The following is a 22197-nucleotide window of genomic DNA, read 5'->3' on the forward strand; positions in this document are numbered from 1 at the left end:
TATCATACCCTTTGATTATTGGGTTAATTTATGATTTCTCTTTTTCTACTTGAGTTTTTATAGCAGTGAGTTTAATTTGAGTCATACTCTGTAAGCTGTGAAAGAGCCCCATTATTCAAGTTTTGTTAAGGCCATCCTGCTTGCATGGCTTGGGGGCGGGGACACCATCTCTGATCTCTTGTGCTCTCCTGCTGCATGAACCATCCTTTGCATCTTTCCCATTTTTTAATTTTTCGTGCAAATTTGTTTTCTGATATAATAATGTATAGGTAAATGAAACTGTAACCTCTGACTTGTATTAAAACTACAGAACTTTTAGTGAGATACTTAGGAGTGTGATATTTAAATGCATTTGATAAGTCACACGACTGATTCTTCCGAATTTAGGTTCATATGACATTTCTGATCTATATTTAAAAGGTAAGTCAGTTTTTGATACCAAGTTTATATTGTTGTGAATTGCATACATTTTTTTCTAGTGAGGGAAAATGAATTATCAGACATTAAATATGACCCCTATAAACCTGTTCAGTCCAATAGAATTTTTTGTTTCCAGAGAACTTGTCCTGTCAGAGAAAGAAGATGAGTGAAAGTTAATTTCCTCCAGCTCCTGGTAACACTGTGATTAGGGAAGAAACTGAGAAGCTGGTGAAAGGTTACTTTTAATCTGTATATTTAATATATGTAGTATATGTAATAATTGTATGTAATGGATAGCCACCTCCCCTTCCTTCCCGAGTGAGTATCATTTTACCTGGGGTAATCTGAGTACATATGTGGTTCTTTCATGCCGTAGATTTTCTCTGGACTTATTGCCCTAAGAAAAATTTGCAACCACCCTGATCTCTTTTCTGGAGGTACCAAGAATCTCAAGGGTCTTCCGGAAGATGAACTAGAAGAAGAAGATCAGTTTGGATACTGGAAACGTTCTGGGAAAATGATTGTTGTTGAGTCTTTGTTGAAAATATGGCACAAGCAGGGTCAACGAGTATTGCTGTTTTCTCAGTCGAGACAGGTGAGTGTATAAATCTCGTGCAAGAGACAAGTGGGTTCTTTATGAGTTACACTCATTACTTCAAAAGTCAGGATATAATCTAAAATAATGATTCTAAAGAAAGTCTACTGCAGATGCTCAGGTGGCAGCCTCTAGACTTCTTTGGGAGTTTGGCCTTTCTCTGGTGGTGTCCAGAAGTTGACTTTTTAAAAAAATCTCACCATGTGATTCTGGTATGCAGGTGAATTTGGGCCTGAGCTCAGGCTATTTGTAAAAATTGTAAGAATTAGGCGGGGTACGGTGGCTCATACCTGTAATTCTAGCACTCTAGGAGGCCGAGGTGGGCGGATTGCTCAAGGTCAGGAGTTCGAAACCAGCCTAAGCAAGAGCAAGAGCCCATCTCTACTATAAATAGAAATTAATTGGCTAACTAATATATATAGAAAAATTAGCCGGGCATGGTGGTGCATGCCTGTAGTTCCAGCTACTCGGGAGGCTGAGGCAGCAGGATTGCCTGAGCCCAGGAGTTTGAGGTTGCTGTGAGCTAGGCTGATGCCACGGCACTCACTGTAGCCTGGGCAACAAAGCGAAACTCTGTCTCAAAAAAAAAAAAAAAATTGTAAGAATTAGCCATAAGGAAATACCAAAAATACTCTTGTAACAGTATATTTATCTGCCTTAAAATAAGAAACCCCCTTTAACATAGGCCTGTTGGGGAGGGTGTGACACAAGCATAGAAGCACTCACTAGGAGTGTGTCTTTGATTTGAAAACTCTTATCCCCCAACTCCCAACAGATGCTGCACATACTCGAAGTATTCCTTAGAGCCCAAAAGTATTCCTACCTCAAGATGGATGGTACCACCACAATAGCTTCAAGACAACCACTGATTACAAGATACAACGAGGTAACATGTGAACATAACAGAGGCGTCACACGCTGCTACTGTACTTGGAGCCACAGGAGTGAGCACACCCACACCCACCTGAGCAGGGCCTACTTCTGGGCTCGGGTAGGGTGAAGGGGGTGAAGGGGGACTTTTTACTTTAAACTCAGCGCACTTTTAGATTATTGAGGTGCGTGCATGCATGTGTGTGTTTAAACAAAGCATGTATTTTCCTTCTTGAAAACCCAATTTTAAAATATTGATAATATAATTGATATTAAAAGTAAGAGCCGTGAGGTGAGCTCTTGATTCACCAAAGGTCTCTAGGCATAACCATTCCTTGGGTTGGGAACAGCCCGGTGGCTCCATGTGTGGAACGTGTGAAGAGCTGTCACACATGTGCATGCTGAGTGCTGTGTGTCTTGCCTCTAGGACAAATCCATATTTGTGTTTCTTCTGACCACGCGGGTGGGCGGCCTTGGCGTTAACCTGACGGGGGCAAACAGAGTCATCATCTATGACCCGGACTGGAACCCAAGCACAGACACGCAGGTCGGTTTTCTGCTTTGTCTCAAAGATTGTGTGTCTGTATATATACACACGTATCTACACACATATGCACATATGTATGTAGTAGAAATGTTTCATCGTTAGCACTTGGTATTGGCCTTTGATGTTCTAGTTGGCTTCATTGTGCAGTCACATTTTGGTTGTTTCCTGTTCTTCAACATGAAAGAAGACGTCCTTCAGAGTCTCACAGGCAGGAACAGTCAGCAGTTTGTGCATAGAATACGTTCCTAGATTTGGTGTAAAGAGAACATAGGCAAGGTTATAAGCATGTTTTTCCCACAGAGATGTCTCAGTTCGGTCTCTGTCAATTGGCTGCTTGCCTCTCTGCACAGCCCTTTGGGGTACGTGGCCTCCTTAGCCAAAATTCTTCCTCTGGAGTGAAAAGCAGCAACCAGCCATCTTTTTTTCTTTTAGTCAGAGATGCTTGTTGCTGGGAAGGGCTTTTGTTGAAGTGTCTGTCTCTGTCGCAGGCCCGGGAGCGAGCGTGGAGAATAGGCCAGAAGAGGCAGGTGACTGTGTACAGACTGCTGACTGCGGGCACCATTGAAGAAAAGATCTACCACCGGTCAGTACTGGCTGCCACTCTCCACTCTGCAACCAGAGTTTTGAGCAGGAAGTTTTTTTTTTTTCAAGACAGAGTCTCACTTTGTTGCCCAGGCTAGAGTGAGTGCCGTGGCGTCAGCCTGGCTCACAGCAACCTCAATCTCCGGGGCTCAGCGATCCTACTGCCTCAGCCTCCCGAGTAGCTGGTACTACAGGCATGTGCCACCATGCCCGGCTAATTTTTTGTATATATATTTTTAGTTGGTCAATTAATTTATTTCTATTTTTGGTAGAGACGGGGTCTCGCTCAGGCTGGTTTCGAACTCCTGACCTTGAGCAATCCGCCCGCCTCGGCCTCCCAAAGTGCTAGGATTACAGGCGTGAGCCACCACGCCTGGCCTTGGAAGTTTTTTTAAGTGTTTTAAAAATCTTTCCGTCTTAGAGTAATAGTTGCTGTAACTTAAGGGACATATTAATTGCTTTTTGTTTATGTTTTGTATACTTTTCTTTCCCATGAAAATAAACTCAGATGGCTTATTTTGAGTTTTTAAGAAATGTCTTTGAGGCCAAGCGCGGTGGCTCACGCCTGTAATCCTAGCACTCTAGGAGGCCGAGGCAGGCAGATCGTTTGTGCTCAGGAGTTCAAGACCAGCCTGAGCAAGAGGAGACTTTGTCTCTACTAAAAAATAGAAAGAAATTAATTGGCCAACTAAAAATATATAGAAAAAATTAGCTGGGCGTGGTGGCACATGCCTGTAGTCCCAGCTATTCGGGAGGCTGAGGCAGCAGGATTGCTTGAGCCCAGGAGTTTAAGGTTGCTGTGAGCCAGGCTGACACCATGGCACTCTAGCCCAGGCAACAGAGTGAGACTCTGTCTCAAAAAAAAAAAAAAGAAATGTCTTTGAACCTGATAATTTTTGTACTTTATTCTGCTTCAAGGGCCGCTTATATGTGAGCTTCATGTTACATATTCTTTGAGAGACAATATTCCTTCCTACTGTAGTGTGCCACTTTCAGAAAAACTTTAAAGAGTGACAAAGTTGAATGCTACCTATTGGCATTTAATTACATACACCGTGCAGGTGTGATCACGTGGGTGTCTTGGTGGTTTTTGACTCTGATGCCCCTTAGAGGTTGACAGGACACCCATTTCTTCCTCTGTCTTTCTGCATAATGACTAGGCGATTTTAGGCCATAGTAACGTCAACAGCAGAGCCAAGGCATTGCCAGTGTCTCCTCCTCCCCACCGAAGACTGTTCTTGAGCTGTAGTCCAGCTCCTACAGGAAGCTCCCTGCTCTCTACCTTGCACTAGCCCACTCCTGGAATGTTGCATGTTCTCCAAGGGCCTGTTGTGAAAGGGCCAGAGATGAGTCGAATCCTATGAGAGGAGAGCTTCCTGTTAGAGAGACAGGCTTCAGCCTGGAGAATAAATGACAGAAGGGGCAGTGCTGCTGTGGAGATGCCTGTGAAGAGTGACAATGGTGTGGGACTTCAGCAGGGTGGACCAGCAGGTGGGAGCTGGAGGAGACAGGTCAGAGTGAGCTGAGAGAGTTTCCTGGGTCCCACCACAAGCAGGGCAGGGCAGGGCAGGGCAGGGCAGGGCAGGGCAGGGCAGGGCAGGGCAGGGCAGGGCTTGGCACCCTTGGTCTGAGAGTCAGGGAGGCCGACTCCTTGCAGCTCAGAGAAGCTGTGAGTCACATGAATGTGTGTGAAAGGGTATTTCTTGAAATGTGATGGATCTTGGGGGTTGAAAAAGCTTACTGGGTGTAAATAATAAGATATTATTTCCAATTTAAGTTCTGTAAGACACGCAAGACCAACTGAAGTGTTACATACTTTCTGGATTATAATTTTCCAAGACTGACAGTTTGGGAGATTATTAATATTTAGCCATTGTGCAGCTGCTATCATATTTCTCTTATATTATTTTATAACTTGAATTTTGAGGTAGAGCTAAACATTATTTTATACCGGTTTAATTTTTATCTTTTTAGACAAATCTTCAAGCAGTTTTTGACAAATAGAGTGCTAAAAGATCCAAAACAAAGGCGGTTTTTCAAATCCAATGACCTTTATGAGCTGTTTACTCTGACTAGTCCCGATGCATCCCAGAGCACTGAAACAAGTGCTATTTTTGCAGGTATTACATAAAATTATTTGAACTAGTCAATTATATATGAATTATGCAATATAATATTAACTGTGTTTTTCCTCTTAACAGGTACTGGTTCAGATGTTCAGACACCCAAACGCCACTTAAAAAGAAAAATCCAAACAGCCTTTGGAACAGACCACGATGTTCCAAAATGCAAAAAGTTCCCTGATTCTAATACATCTGCAAATGATGCCACATCATCTGAAAAGGAATCTGAGGCTGTAGGAGCCAAAGTAATTGCAGTGACTTCTAATCAAGGTGATCTTTTCAAAGGTGACCCTCACATGAGCAGTACTGTAACTAGCAGCAATAGGCTTGGAGAAGAGACTGACATGGTGTCTACACCAGAGCAGTCATTGGTAATTAGTGGAAATGAGGAATGTTCACATTCTTCTGGAATTGGCAGTATGTCCAGGCGATCTGGTGAGGAAAGCATGGATGAAAAGCAGGGTCTTTCGGATGAAAGAGAAAGCTGCCAGGGTCAGATAGAACCTCTCTGGGAAAATGAACAAATGGAAAATAATTTTTATAAGCATAAGTCAAAAACAAAACATCAGTGTGTGGCAGCAGCAGAGACTCTGGAGAAGCATGTGAGACCAAAGCAAAAGCCTAGGAACTCTAAGCATCACAGAGACGCCAGGTTTGAAGGAACTCGGATTCCACACCTGGTGAAGAAAAGGCAGTACCAGAAGCAAGATGAAGAAAACAGGAGTGAGGCCAAGGAACAGAGCAATGACGATTATGTTTTGGAAAAGCTTTTCAAAAAATCAGGTAATCCTTTGCTGCATGTGCCATGGGGGTGCTAGGAAGAGCAATGACTGGGCTGTTCCTGGCAGTAGCAGCCTTTAACTCGTGGTGCAAAGTGGGCTCTCAGCCAACAGTACTTTTCTTCAGAAACTCAGATTTGAAATGTATTGACATTTTGGAAATTGTAGTTAGCCCTCTTTCTGAAGAACTTCACTTTCTTGATGGTCTCATTTGGTACTCAGCTGAATGCTGACCATCACATTTGTGCAAGGAAACTACTGGAGGCTGGAGAAGGGACCCATCCCAAAAGGACAGAGGAAACATGTATGATGCTCACCCATAGCAAAGGATAGTGCCTGTTCCCACCAGCCAGGCTGAAAAACATTTCATGGGGCATTGGGTATTGCATAGTATAGTGGTCTTGCCTCAGTAGTAGGGAATGATTATCCTTAGAATGAGTACTGCTTCAGTGCCACCTGAATGTTTATAGAAATACATAAATACCCAGCACCCAATAAGATAAAAATTTCTAATGTCTGGCACCCAATTAAAAATTACAGGGCATACAAAGAAGCAGGAAAACATGATCAAAAATGAGGAGAAAATACCCTCTAGCATAACCAAAGTTAAAAAAATACTACGTGTTGGTAAAGATGTGTAGGAATTGGATCTCTCATACACTGCTGGTGGGATTGTAGATGGTGCACTCACTTTGAAAAACAATCTGGCAGTTTAAAAAAAATGGGCATGCACCAGTCCTGGGTATGTATTTACCCAAGAGAAATGAAAAGATACGTCCACATAAAGACTTATACATGAAAATTCATAGCAGCTTTATTAGTAATAGCCCCAAATTGGAAATAACACAAATGTTCACCAGCAGGTGAATAAACTAACCATGGTATATCCATACAATGGACTTGATATTAGTAATAAAAGGAAATAAAGTATTGATACATGCCACAATATGGATGAATTCAGACTAATAAGAGTAGTACATACTGTGCAATTCCATTTGCATAAAATTCTAGCAAACAGACTGTGGTGACAGCAGATGGGTTGTCTGGGGATTATGAAGGGGCACGGGGAAAGGTGTGCAGGCGATGGTTATGTTCAGTGTTGTGACTGTAGTGACAATTTCATGGTATATATATGTGTTATAACTTAGCAAATTGTACATTTGAAGTATGTGCAGTTTTATTGTGTATGATTTATATACCAATAAGCTCTGAAAAGCAAAACAAAATGAGTTGACACTGTTATCTCCGGTTTCAGTTCAGTACCACAGGGCCTTTCCGTATTTGTAGCTCCTTCTTCAGGACCATTTGTCTCAGCATACTGACTGAATGCTCAATGCTAGAAAGCACGGTAGTTTTAGAATTTCTAACCTACCACAGCAAAAAGCAATGACACTAACTGGAGTTCAGCATTTGTTCATATTTATTTTTGTCTTTATCCTGAAAGTTTTCAGTCAAAACTCTGTTCATACATTACTTAGGTTAATTCTTTTTTTCTTTCCCTTCAGTGTGTTATCACTTTAAAATATAGTTAGGTTAATTTATTTCTGTTTGTATTCCATTTTAGGGTTTCCTCCCATGCTTGTCGACTTTACCTTTGGAGTATGTAACACATTAACGTAGTTACACAATCAAAACTATACTCAGAGAAGTGCCACCCCCCCACCATGACCTCCCCAGTCCTGTGAGTTTCTGGCATTTCCTTCCTGTGTTTCTTTTTGTGACAATACACAGACGTATGTCTCATTTCATAATTACTCTTTTACAAACGGGTTGCACACTGTACTCTTCTGTTCCCTTTTAAAAAAGTGATACATCCTGACAGAAACTCCACGTTACTTCACAGACAACTCCCTCCTTCATTGTTATTGCTAGAATGCTCTATGCGGACATGAGCACACTTGCTCGAAAATTCCAAAATCTGAAATGTGCCCAAATCTGAAATGTTTTGAGCGTTGACATGTAGAAAATTCTACACTTCACCTCATGTGACTGAGTCTCAGTCAAAACACAATCAAAACTTGGTTTCATGCACAAAATTATTAAAAAGTGTGTATAAAATTATCTTCAGGCTATGTGGGTAAGGTATATATTAAATAAATGTTGTGTTTAGACTTGGGTCCCAACCCCAAAATATCTCATCGTATATATGCAAATATTCCAAAATCCAAAATCTGAAACATTGGTGGTGCCAAACTTTTTGGATAAGGGATACTCAACCTGCGCCATGATTTATTATTCACATATGAGCATTTAGATAGTTTATAGCTTTTTTCAATCATAGCACTATATAGTAAATAATCCTCTACTTACATATTTTAGTATTTTTAGAGGGTTTATCTTTAGAGAAAAATTCCTAGAAGTGGGATTGCTAGAACAAAAGGTAAATGGATATGTAGAGTTTTTTATTTTTGTGAGTTAATGCCCATCTCCTCACCATATATCGTTTATATCAAATTGCATTGTCACTATCAATGTACACATCTGTTCCCCAGAGCCATGCCAAGCATGTGTTGTTATACTTTTAATTTTTGCCAATCTGATAAGTGAGAAATAATATCTCGTTTTAGGTCTTTTTTCCCCCTTGGTTTTAAAGAGTTTTTTAAATAGATTAGGCATGTTAGCTTTTTATTTTTCATATATGCAACAAATATTTTCTCATAGTTTTTCTTTTCTTTTTTTTTTTTTTTTTACTTATGGTGAGTTTTTGCCTATGAAACAGGTTTTAAAACATATACAATCAATTTATCAGTCTTACCTGTTACTAATTTTGAGTCATTGTGCTTAAGCCTTTTCTATGGGTAGGTAATACAGGAATTCACCATGTTTTCTTGTACCAGTTGTATGGTTTTTTAGATTGAGATCTCTGACCTATTTGGAATATGAAGTATTGATTTTATCTTGTTTCTAGTAACTCCCTAACTTTTCTAGCATAATTTATTTAAAATTTATTTTTCCCCAGTGATTTGAGATGCTACCTTTATCACGTAATATACTTCCATACGTAGTTGGGTCTATTTTTGGAGTTTTTGTCCATCCCCTGCTTTGTCTATCTCTGCCACAACACCAAACTGTTAATAGTTTCAGTGGCTTTTACTCTTCAGTAGGGTGTCGCTTTGCCTTTTCAGTGTTTTCCTAACTATTCGTGCACATTTATTTTTCCAGATGAACTTTAGTATCAGTTTGTTTAAGCTTCATAAAAAAAGTTGTTAGTATTTGTATTGGGATTGCATTAAATGTATAATTAACTCAGGGAGAATGGTTATTGAGTCATTCTAGGTAAGAACAAAGGATGTCTTTTATATTTGTTTAAGCCCAATAATATGTCATTCCAGGAGTATTTATAAATTTTCTCCAAGTAGGCTTTACATATTTCTTTGGTTTATTCCTAAGTGTTTTATCTTTTTGGTTATTGTAAATGGAATTTTTTCCACCATTATATCTTTTAACTGGCTATTGTTTGTGAATAGGAAGGTAGGTCATAAATTTCTGGATGTTAATTTTATATCATTTTATTTTTTCTGAATTTTTTTGTTTACGTTTTATCATTGATTCTATAGGGTTTTCTAGGTATGCTATCATTAAAAAAAGACTAAAAAATAAAATTTCACTTTTTCATTTTAAATTCATGTCTCTAATCTCCCTTTTCTAATTGCACTTGGCAAATATGAAATAAATATTAAGTAGTGGAGATAATGGACATCTTATCTTTCCCATTCTTGGTGAAAATATCCTCCGGTGTTTGTTTACCCACTGAATAAGAATCTGGTGTTTTTATTTTTTGAGACAAGAATCTTGCTCTGTTGACTGGGCTAGAGTGCCGTGGCTTCAGCCTAACCCATAGCAACCTGAAATTCCTGGGCTTACGTGATCCTCCTGCCACAGCCTCCCGAGTAGCTGGGACTACAGGGTGCATGCCACCATGCCCAGCTAATTTTTCTATTCTTAGAGATGGGGTCTTGGTGTAGCTCAGGCTGGTCTTGAACTCCTGACCTCAAGCGATCCTCCCACCTTGGCCTCCTAGAGTGCTAGGATTACAGGCATGAGCCAGCTCACCTAGCTTAAGAGTCTAGTGTTAAGACTAAGGTATATGTTTTATTACATTTTTTAATTTCGATTTTTATTTTTTATTTTTTTTTATTTTTTTATTCCCTCCTCTCCCCCACCCGAGGAAGTATCAATCATTGCCCAATTTCTTGAGTGTTTTTATCAGGAGTGGATGTTGAATTGTCAAAGGCATTTTCAAGATCTATAGAAATAACATCTATGGAGACAATAAACCATTTTAAGCTTATTATATAATGGATTTTCTAATATTGAATGAACCTTGAATTCCCAATATTAATTCATAGCTTCTACTTGATCATGGTGTATTATGCTTTTTTTGCTTTTGGATTTTGTCTGCTGACATATTTTGTATTTTCTCATTTATATTCATAAGTTATATTGGTCTGTAGTTTTCCTCTATTTCTTCTACAGTTACTGGTCTGTTTTCCTAGGAAATTATGTATTTTGTCTAGTTTTCAAGTTTGCATACAAGTATATAAAATGCTCTTATAATGATTTTTTTTAATTTGCTTTTATTTCAAGATAATTTCCCCCTTGTCATTTATAATTTCATAAATTTGTTTTTCCTTTTTAAATTGTTTAAGCTAGTGGGTTGTTTGTTTTGTGATTTTTTTTTTCAATAAACCAGGAATTTGATTTATTTATTAGATCCATGATTATCTTCTACCTTATTAATTTTTGCTTTTATCTTTATTTCTTGCTGTGCTTTTGTTTTTATTGTATTTAGGTGGGGTTTTTGGCTTAATTTTTTTTTATAACTTTTTTACTTGAAATTTTAATTCTTTTGTTTTTATTGATATAAGTATTTAAGGCTTTGAATTTTCCATTATTTTTTAGAAATTTTTAATTCTGGTTTATATTTTTCCTTTCATGAAAAAGTTCATTGATAGGTTTTTGCTTCCCTTCCAGGTAGCAAGAATGAGCTTAAATGTTGAAGTTGTGATTACAATATTATGCTTCAGTTATTATAAAACCTTAGGGTAGTGGCAAGTATGAGTAGCAATGGCATTTGTGAAGTTTCTGGGTCAAAATAGCCACTTGGTAAATAGCATCTAAGAATGTTCATTATTTTTTGACTACAGCAATGCTAGACTATTACAGAGGAGAAGGGTATCTTGTGGACAAACTGAAATCTTACTTTGCTGTTTTCCTTCTTGTTAGTTGGTGTGCACAGTGTCATGAAACACGATGCCATTATGGATGGAGCCAGCCCAGATTATGTGCTGGTGGAGGCAGAAGCCAATCGAGTGGCCCAGGACGCCTTGAAAGCACTGCGGCTCTCTCGTCAGCGGTGTCTGGGAGCAGTGTCTGGGGTTCCCACCTGGACTGGCCACAGGGCGAGTTCTGGTGCACCAGCAGGACTAAAGTAAGCGAGTGCTGCCTGCAGTGCTTGCGAGGAGGCTAGCTAAAACCAAAGTCAGGGCAGGTGTGGATGCTTAGATTCTTGTGTATCTGCAGTAATAGAAAGTTCCTTGGGGAGGGATTGTGTCAGCCAGGTTTGGGTGACTTGGGGAAATACCGTTGTAATTTTACCTTCTTACTTGCTTGTATCTCCATTTTTCCAAAGTGACTTTTCATGGGAAGGAGAAGTGATCAGTCTTGTTTGAAAGATGGCGTCATTAGAAATAGTAAGAGATACAGAATAACGATGAAACTTTAGCAAGATAATTAGCAAGTTTACAATAATCAGTAATTATTGTGCTATTCAGTATGTTCTTTTAGAGCAATTTTCTAAAAGGGTGATTTCCATCATATGTGAACGAAGCTATTGAGTAGTTCTCGCGCTGAGATGCAGAGGCTGCTTCCCGGGAGAGTGCAGTGGAGGAACCGGGGCTAGGGCAGAAACGGCACAGCAAGAAAGAACAGCCATGTGCGTGAAAGCGTTTCCAGGAGGTTCATGCTTGGCTGTTTTGATCTCTAAGTCACAAAAGCAAACATTTAATCTACTGTGATTCCTTTCTTTATTTAGGAGCAGATTTGGTCAGAAGAGGAATTCTAAGTTTTCTGTGCAGCATCCTTCTTCAGTGTCTCCAGCAGAGAAGTGCCAGGTAATATGATAACCTTTTTGCTTTTCAGGGTGAGACTTGTTTGATGGAAGTACCATGACAATTTCCCCCGATTCTGATATGCAGAATATGGTTATTGCAGGATGATACTTGATACTGTATTGTATGCTCTGATTTATGGTGTACTTTCATTGGAATCTAAAATAACCACCTAACTTCCTAAAAGACAAAGTCTTTAACCTGAGATCTGTGGCAGCATGTATTTTGCCCTCAGAGGTTAATACAGGGATAGGTGTGTCACTGCTAGCACAGCCTGCCCATCTGGAGGGAAAGTGCCAGCTCCAGGGACCACTGACCTCTGGAATGAAGATCCAGAAAGCCACCTTGAGTGTTGTCTATAATTCACTAGCTGCTAGAGCAGAGTGCCCATATCTGTCTCTGTTCTAGAATGCCCTGCAGTACTGCAGTGCCCTTGAGTACTTCAGTGGTTAAAACTAGGCCAGACTGCACCATTCAGTACTTTCTTGGTCTTTCTGGTAGAGGATTATGTTAAAGCTCCCAGATTCAGACTTCAGTTTTAAATTAGTGTAAACATTCTTAGGAATAGAGAACTTTTTGACTTCCCATATTATATGCTTTTAGCAGTAGGGATTTGAGGCCCTTGCGAAGTTAGATTTGTGTTGTTCTAAGGAAACTCACATTAGGTGTAAGGTAGGAAAAGAGTAAGAAGACTTAAACGTGAAAGAAAATAAGTATAGCTGTGATATGTGGATAGTTCCTTGTCCACAGTGTGTGGATCAGGGTCCATTTGGAAGGAAGAACAGGAAAAGCCCGCAAGCACTCAAAGTCGTCCCAGGCCTCCTAGAGACAGATTTCCTAGGAACCTTTCCTGCGAGCCGGCCTGCTTCACTGCCTTCCTCCTCACTGTGCAGAATAATGACCAAAGAGCATGGCTCAGTTGCCCTTCCTTTTAATTTATTTATTGTTTTTAGGAAATGCTCTCTAACAGTGGGGGAATTTTTTTTTTTTTTTTGAGACAGAGTCTCAGTCTGTTGGATGGGCTAGAGTGCCATGGTGTCAGCCTAGCTCACAGCAACCTCAAACTCCTGGGCTCAAGTGATCCTCCTGCCTCAGCCTCCAGAGTAGCTGGGATTACAGGCATGCACTACCATGCCTGACTAATTTTTTCTATATATTTTTAGTTGTCCCGCTAATTTCTTTCTATTTTTTAGTAGAGACGGGGTCTTGCTCTTGCTTAGGTTGGTCTCAAACTCCTGAGCTCAAATGATCTACCCGCCTCGGCCTCCCAGAGTGCTAGGATGTTAGGCGGGAGCCACCGCGCCCAGCCACAGTAGGAGGATTGAGTGTTGACTCTCCTCTTTCCCTTTTGCATTAGATGGGCTCTCCGTCTCGCCCCATCAGCCTCCCCACCCTGGCACACGTATTATCTTGTGGCCCATCACAGCCTTCGGGGAAAGCAAGTGGGAGCATAAACTAGAAATGAAATATATCAATGTGGTGATCTTCTTTCTCCAGGATGGCATAATGAAAAAGGAAGGAAAAGGTAATGTCCCTGAGCATTTTAGCGGAAGAACAGAAGATGCAGAGTCTTCATCTGGGGCCCTCACCTCCTCCTCACTCTTGGCTAAAATGAGAGCTAGAAACCACCTGATTCTGCCAGAGCGGCTAGAAAGTGAAAGTGGGCACCTTCAAGAGGCTTCTGCCCCGATGCTCACCACAGAACACGACGACCTTCTGGTGGAAATTAGAAACTTCATTGCTTTTCAGGCCCACGTTGATGGCCAGGCCAGCACTAGGGAGATACTGCAAGAGTTTGAATCCAAGCTGTCTGCATCGCAGTCTTGCGTCTTCCGAGAACTGTTGAGAAATCTGTGCACTTTTCATAGAACTTCTGGTGGTGAAGGAATTTGGAAACTCAAGCCAGAATACTGCTGAACAGTACTGCTTCCTAAACTTTCGGTTCACTTTATCTAATGGAAATTTCTGATTATTAATTGTATTAATAATCATGTTTGTTGACTAAAGTTGGCTGTACTGAATATTTACTTTGCATGACATCTACCTCAAAATTAAAACTGTAAGGAAGAAGAAATTCTTCTCTGAAACTTAAAAGTTTTAATAATGCTAAACTAAAACTAAAACAGAAAATACCTGGATTTTTTTTTTTTTTTTTGGCACTCTGAATTATGTTATAAAATCAGGGACCTAGCATTTACTCCTTGGAGCACATTTGTTCCTTTACCCAAAAGATGTTGTCAGGGACCACATTTGGAAGTTTGCAGAAAAGAAATCTCAAGAATTCTTTTTATTGGTGCTAAAAACAGGTTTTACATTCAGTCAGAGTTGTGTCAGAGTTGTTCAATAAATTAGTTCATCAGTATCTGTTAACAGCATTATTTTGATACATAACTTTTAAACATTTAAATTCATTGTTTGCCACCCCAAAAAAGATCAGATGTATCTGTTGTTAATCATATTAATTGCCTTTAAACAGTCCTCTTTTTAAGGTACTGTTAAATTGGCGGGTATTTTTATTCATAAAGCATGAAAATAGTGTGGAATGAAATAAGACATGTATTTGTGGAAAGTTGTAGTGTATTCAGTTTACTATGGCTTTAAGCAAAGGGCATCTCTTTTTGACTGTTGGTTTTAGAAAATGAAATGTGTTATCATTAAAAAATCCAAGCAGAAACAAAAGGCAGTCCATAAAACCGCACAGATGCACACACACAGCCATCACGGCAGACCACAGCGGTCACAGCTGTCGTTACCATAGAGTGACCCCACTCCGGGCCCCTCTCTGTGTGCAGGCTGGCGGGGGTCTTTGACCCTTTCTGCTTTCTTTGTGGAGCTAGCCTTGCCGAGGGTGCTGATCAGGTCCTGTCGGAGCCCTGGCTCTCCTCCTAGGTTGTCTTCTCCAGTTGCCATCATCTCGTGCCTGCTTTTATGACACTGTCGTTGGCTGTGATGCTCATGCCTGTTTCCGGGGTGTGGTTTTCAGCTAAGGCTGTTCTGTTTCTGACTATGGCTTATGTGCTTATGGTTTTGTGATGGTGTTGCCTTGGTCCTCACTTTATTTTTTTATTCTTGTTTTCCTTGTTTCCTTTTTATGGTAATTTTATTCTCTCATCTCTAAAGTCTTGTTTTGTTGAATTCACTGTATTTATATTTCTTCTGTAGCCATCACAGTGCAATTTGTTTCCTGGGTTTATCTTCTCCAACCGCTGTTTCTCCTCTCTCATTTTTCTGTGTTGTGCTCGTCTTCCGCTCATGCCATTTCTTTACATCTTGCGCAGGCTTGCAGTGGACAGCTGTGTCCAGCCTTCCGTTTGCTCCCCCCTGTGGCCCAGCGAGGAGGGAGGTCTGGGGAGCCTCGCTGGGCTGTGTGAGGCTTTGTGGGAGGACACAGGTTTTGCTTTCACTGCTCTGATATTTTCTTAGGCCAAGAATCATTTCCTTAGGCAGAGATGTCCTAGTTAGAGACAATTCTTGCCAGGCTTTTCTACTTTTTTTGGATTCTAGCTTGTTCAGTTTTTTTCTATTTTTAGTGCGGTTCATATATATTGAAGGAGGGAGATTATATTATTTTGGTCACTTTGCCATCATTATCTTAGAAGCCATAGAAGGAATTTTTAAACAGATCAATAAATCTTACATTTGAGTACTTGGCTGAGAAGGTAGTCAAAACTCATGACTCATTTGTTTCTGGGGACCTCTTTGTTTATTTTTATTTTTATAATCATTAGCATGTGAGGAAATTGTGTTCCCTTTGTTCTCAGGGTGAAGGTTCTCAAGGTCATGGGTGTGAAGCGTTTGTGCATTGTATCTATAGTATCTGAAATCTACATTATACTGAGCTAGAGAAGATGTAACTGCCTCTTCAAGTAAAAAATACTGTCCAAAGTTACAATGCAGTAAGAGCAAGGTGGTCCTTGTTCCAGTTCTGGTCTCAGTTCTGCCCCTGACATGCAACCTTGAGTAGGTGGTGTCTCAGAATGGAAATCTGCACACATTGTCATCATGTGACCTAGATGGAGAGCAGTGCTGTGAGTAGATTGGTTTTTAACAATATAGGGTAACTTATTCATTTAGATAAAATCTAAGTTTTAGAACTTTAAAAGCTTTGTACAATTTAGATAGATTTAATGTACTTAACATGATATATTGGTACAAATAAAGGATTTTAAAATTTTGTCAAATTTTTAAAAATTCCCTGGTCACATGAATATACCATCACTGTTAAAAAATTTCAAGCAATATTCTGCCTCCCCACCCCTATGCCAGTCTTGCTCCTGTTGCAGAGCTATATTTGGTGTGTGTTCATCCAGACTAGTTTCCGTGCATTTACAAAAACAAGTGGCACAAATGTCTGTCTTGCCCTTCTTCCATGATGGATGAAATTCCTGAGTTTTACCCAGACGCGTGGCTGCTTGGCTAGAGACTATGCTTCTTAGCCTTTCTTACGGTTCACTGTGGCTACATGACTGTTTTAGGCAATGAGATGTGAGTAAAACTTCCCAATTGGGGCCTTAAATAAGGGATTAGAGTATATACTCCCCTCTCCTGCTGGCTAGGAGGCCAGGTAGGGGCTTCTGCGGAGCTGGCATCTAGAGAGATGGAAGTCGTGTGCTGAGGTTGGAGCACTTGGCCTGCCAGTCTTGAATTGCTTTCCTTTGACCTGTTACTTGAGAGTCAAATACATAACTGACTTGTTTAAACCACTCTTTTAAAGTCTGTTAGATCAGCTAGTTTGTATATATAATTTACATTAATGGGATTATACCATCTTTATTTTGCAGTCAACTTCTCATTTACATATGCAAGACTTTTTTTGAGACAGAGTCTTGCTCTGTTGCCTGGGCTAGAGTGCCGTGGTGTCAGCTTAGCTCCCAGCAACCTCAAACTCCTGGGCTCAAGCGATCCTCCTGCCTCAGCCTCCTGGGTAGCTGAGATTACAGGCATGCGCCTGTAATTGACAAGTCAATGCGCCTGGCTAATTTTTTCTATTTTTTAGTTGTTTGACTAATTTCTTTCTATTTATAGTAGAGACTGGGGTCTCACTCTTGCTCAGGCTGGTCTTGAAGCAGTCCTGCCTCTGCCTCCCAGAGTGCTAGGATTACAGGTGTGAGTCACCACACCTGGCCAAGACATTTTTATTCTGACAAGTTTAGCTCTAGCTTCATGGAATTGCTAGATAAAAAATGATGTGGATTTTAAATGTTAATGGGTACAGTGAAATTGCTTCCTTCAATTCGCATTCCATGAAAGGACCCATTTATTCACAATTGGTAGTATCAATCTTGGTAGATTGGCTTTATTTATTTATTTATTTATTTTCAGAGAAAACTATAAAACTTTATTGAGAGAATTAACAAGTCAAATTATCAGTGTAACAGCATGTGTGGCTTCAGTTTGTCTTCTTTTTAATTTAGGACTGTCCGTGGTGGGCTTCTGGAGTTTAGCACTCTCTGGGTTAGCTGGGGTCTTTCCTTTCACATCCGGACCATCCCCACACTCAACCTCTAGTCTGTTCCAGCCTATTTCCTGGGATCACCTTCCAATTCAAGTTCCCCTTCACCTTCAACCACAGGCACTCCGCTCTCTTGTCCGGGTTCAACTTCTGCCTCTCAGTTGGTGGTTCCTCCTGATACTCACTGCGATTCTGGGCAGCCAGTTTCAGCCCAGCTGTGGGATTCTTGACCATCTCCTCTTTCTCTGGATCTCGATCTCACACATGTACTCATTTTCCAGGCTGTAATTAGAAAAGCGTGACCTGAAGACTTCTCACCCTTGCCATGAGACAGCAGGGAGCCTGGTGGAGAATCAAGTGGTTTTTTTTTTAACCAAGTTTATGATCGAAATTACTTTGTTTTAACTTGAATTTCTCTGGTTTTTTTTTGTTTTTGTTTTTTTTTTTTTTTTTGAGATAGAATCTCACTCTGTTGCCTGGGCTAGCGTGTTGTTTCATGGCATCAGCCTAGTTCACAACAACCTCAAACTCCTGGGCTCAAGTGATCCTTCTGCCTCAGCTTCCTGAGTAGCTGGGACTACAGGCATGTGCCACCACGCCCAGCTAATTTTTCTATTTTTAGTAGATATGGTCTTGCTGTTTCTCAGGCTGGTCTCAAACTCCTGAGCTCAAGCAGTTCTTCCACATTGGTGTACCAGAGTGCTAGGATTACAGGCGTGATCCACCACATTTGGCCTCTGATTTCTTATAAAACCAAACATTTCCATGTTTGTTGGCTATTTGTAAATCTCTGTGTTACCTATTTGTGTCATATTTGCCGAATTTTACTATGGGTTATTTATCTGAGGATAATAGCCTTCTTTATAACTAATATAATTTTTCCCATTAGTATCATGATAGGCCTCATTTTATTAGGGTTTTATATTGAATAAAATTTTAATAACTTCATAAAGGTCTTACACATTTCATATTAGGCCTATTCCTAGGTATTTTATAGATTTTTTTTTGTTGGGGATTTTTTTTCTTTTATATAAAAATGTGGAGAATTAGAACATCCACATAACTGCTTTGTTTATGATGTTGTTTATCATACAGTAGTTTTTAAATGAAATGAATGCAGTCTTTCCATGTTTTGTTCTGTTTCCGTATTTAAGAACCCCTTCCCTAACCAAAGGTAGTGAATACATATTTATATGTGGGAGAGTGGCAGGGCTGCGAGGAGATTAGCTACTTCTCCCCATGAAGCCAGGTCCCTTAGGTAGGGGTCACCACAGAGGGTAAATTGATAGGAAATGGAATAAAAGAATACACAGACACTAAGGTATAGTTTTATATAAAAAGATCAGAATAACAGCAGGGGTACTCAGGAGTCTAAACCATATCCCTGTGAATGGTCCAGCATTATGGTTAGATTCACATAGGTTTTTATAATTACAGATATTAATTACCAGTTGCCATAGTAACATATATCAGTGTGGTTGCTATGGAAACAGGATTATACAGGTAATGGGTTAGGGTCAAAAGTCCTCTAAAAGGGCTTCTAGCAAATTCTAGTCTAGGTGAACAAACAGGTACAAAGTCTTTTAGGGGCTAACTTCTAAGTTCTAAGAGATAGTTATCAATTAACAGAGGAATAACAAAAAGGCATAGTGGCTCTATACTTCTTTGATCTAGTTATTGTGGACTCAAAGCAGACAGGAGTGAGCAGAAAGCCTGTATTCTATAAAACAAGTTGTTTATAACCACAGGGGTGCATCTCTGGGCAAAGGGCACTCATTGTCTCCGGCTCCCGTCCTGTGAGCCACATATTTACCCTGTCTTGCCTTTCAAGAAAATGGAAGGCTCCACAGATGAGATAATGGGGAAGGCTTCTTGGAAAACATCCTTACCAGAGCCTTGAGAGCCCTCGCAAGGTGATGCAGCCCTTGATAAGAGAACTAATGAGTTCACGTATTCCTTCAGGGCAAAACCCTGCCAACTCCTGTTTCTGTCTGTAATATAGGAATATTGGGCAATACAATAAAATAATGATCTTATGAGCCACATCTCATCAATTCCTCAATCATATTTCTCCAACACTCATAGATTCTCTTCTCAATTCTATATGGATAGCTAGTTTTCTGAGCACCTTTAAAGAAATTGTTCATCTTTTCCCTCTTGATTTGGATATCATTATATCCAATTCCATAGAACTATGGGAATATTTTTGGGCTCTGTATTCTGTTAAATTGGTCCACTTATCTAACTTTACCAGTAACCCACTGTTTTAATCATTGTGACCTTGTAATTGATTATCATAAATGATAGAATGATTCCCCTCATCTTCAAAAATGCCTGGCTTATTCTCGGACCTTTGTTTATATAAATTTTGGGATCAGCTTGTCATGTGTGCATTTTGTTGTTTGTGCAGTTGTAATGAATGTACAGATTAGTTAGGATTGTTTATGAACTAAGTTTCTCTATGAACAGGCTATATCACTCCCATTTATTATATGTATTTATTTATAAAGACATAATTCTATTATGGCTTACATTTTATAGTAAGGATGTGCATGTCTTAGTTTTCTTCCTAACCTAGGTTTTGTTGTTATAGTAAATGACATTTTTTTTTTTTTGAGACAGAGTCTCACTCTGTTGCCCCTGCTAGAGTGCCGTGGCATCAGTCTAGCTCACAGCAACCTCAAACTCCTGGGCTCAAGCGATACTTCTGCCTCAGCTTCCCTAGTATCTGGGACTACAGGGATGCACCACCATGCCTGGCTAATTTTTTCTATTTTTGGTAGAGATGGTTCTTGCTCTTGCTCAGGCTGGTCTTGAACTCCTGAGCTCAAATGATCTGCCTGCCTCGGCCTCCCAGAGTGCTAGGATTACGGATGTGAGTCACCGTGCCTGACTGTAAATGACATTTTTAACAATCACATTTTCTAGTTCATAAGGTTGGTTTTTACATACTGATCTAGTGTCTAGCAACCTTGCTGAACTTCTTTATCCTAATAGTCTGTAAATTGTTTTGTATGCAATGATTATGTCAGCTGGAAATAATGACAATTGTATTTCTTCCATTCCAATCCTTATATTTTATATATTTCCAGTATAATTGGTGACAGTTGGCATCTTTGTTTAGTTCCTGACATTCAAGATAAACTTCTAAAGTTTTACTAATAAATATGTAGTTGCTGTTGTTTTCTGGTAGATGGTCTTTATCAGGTTAAGGAAATGCTCTTTCCAGTCCTGAATTTAGTGCTGAATTTTATTAGAGGCTTTTCCTGCATCTATTAATATAATTATATAGTTTTTATCCTTTAATCACTCTCTTAATGTAGTAAAGTACACAAATTTTCTAGCATAAAACATTCTTTAGACTTCCAGAATGGATGGGTGAGGGGCCCTAATGTCTCTGGAAATTGTCCTAAAAGCATATAGCAAATTAATATTTATTCAAGGAAACCTAAATTTTGGTAAGAACAGTGAGAGTCTGTGACACTTGAGCCACACCCAGTCTCTCCCTCCTTCCCTGCCATTTCAGTGTGATGACAGATCCCTCAGTACAGGGGGGTGTAGTCAAGAAAATAGGGTTCCCTCTCTCTCAGCCCCAATCCGGGAATATGGTATCTCATGGGGAGGGGCAGGCTGCCAGCATTTTTCATTGCCTCCAACCCCAAGTGGCAGGGGCTAAATACATGAAGTATAATAAAAAAAAATGCACCAATGGTGTCCAACTGTAGATTTGACAGAAGAAATAGCCAACTTGCAGATAGATTGAGAGAGAATGGTATTCAAAGAAAAGAGATGCAAAAGAATGAGGAAAAATGAGCAAAGCCTCAGCAAAATGTGAGACATCATTAAGTGTACGTGTAATGGGAGTACAAGAAGGATAGGAGAGAAAGAAGAAAAAATATTCAAAGAAATAATGGCTGGAAAACCTCCCAAATTTATTGAAAAACACCCAGGAAGCTCAGTGAACTCTAGGCATGATAATTGCATAGGGGCCCACAGATACATCATAGTAAATGTGCTGAAATCAAAGACAAGGAGAAAATCTTGAAAGCAGCAAGTGAAAAAAGATGCACCACTTAGAAAGGAATAAGGTTTACACCTGACATCTCAGAAGAAACAATGGAGGCCAGAATGTAGGGATAACATTCAGAGTACTCAAAGCACAAAACTGCCAACCAAGAATCCTATGTCCAGTGAAAGTATTATTCAAAAGTGAAAGTGAAATGAAGATTTTCCCAAATATACAAACACAGAAAAATTGTTGCTAACAGACCTGCCTGACAAATACTAAAGGAAGCACTTTAGGCCGGAAGCATACATAGCTTCAGGTAGAAATTCAAGTCCACATGAGGAGCACCAGTCAAAGCAATTATGTAATTATAAAAGGCACATAAATGCATGCTTTCTCCTTTCCTCTCTAAACTGATTAAAAATGCAATTGTATAGAATAATATGTGTATAATGTATTGGTGGGCTATAACATACAGAAATGTAATATTGTATAATATTTGCTTAAACAGCACAAAGGAGGTGGCTGTAGGCAAAGCTGTAGACTAATGAAGTGATGACAGATGGTACAGTGATATCACAACAATGTGTTGTTGGATTTGTAACATTAATAGATGTAATATCTATAACCAAAATATTGCAAAAAGGGGGAAAGGGAATAGAGCTTTATGAGAGTAAACTTTCTATATGTTTTGGAGTTAGGTAGTATAAATC

At 39.7% G+C, this 22197-nt stretch overlaps 1 protein-coding gene across 1 annotated transcript in view; it reads left to right on the forward strand.

Annotated features, from left to right (window-relative positions):
• LOC142860950 (DNA excision repair protein ERCC-6) overlaps positions 1–20412 on the forward strand; it is an 89161-nt gene extending 68749 nt beyond the window's left edge. The window contains exons 13-21 of the mRNA XM_076010304.1: positions 797–1015; positions 1791–1901; positions 2313–2432; positions 2921–3015; positions 4989–5134; positions 5216–5920; positions 11143–11347; positions 11951–12029; positions 13524–20412. Of these exons, the coding sequence (XP_075866419.1) occupies positions 797–1015; positions 1791–1901; positions 2313–2432; positions 2921–3015; positions 4989–5134; positions 5216–5920; positions 11143–11347; positions 11951–12029; positions 13524–13943 (2100 nt within the window). The 3' untranslated portion in view covers positions 13944–20412. The remainder of the gene's footprint in view (positions 1–796; positions 1016–1790; positions 1902–2312; positions 2433–2920; positions 3016–4988; positions 5135–5215; positions 5921–11142; positions 11348–11950; positions 12030–13523) is intronic.
• Positions 20413–22197: the final 1785 nt, after the last annotated feature.

This window comes from Microcebus murinus, chromosome 14 (assembly GCF_040939455.1).
Source record: "Microcebus murinus isolate Inina chromosome 14, M.murinus_Inina_mat1.0, whole genome shotgun sequence".
Lineage (NCBI taxonomy): Eukaryota > Metazoa > Chordata > Mammalia > Primates > Cheirogaleidae > Microcebus > Microcebus murinus.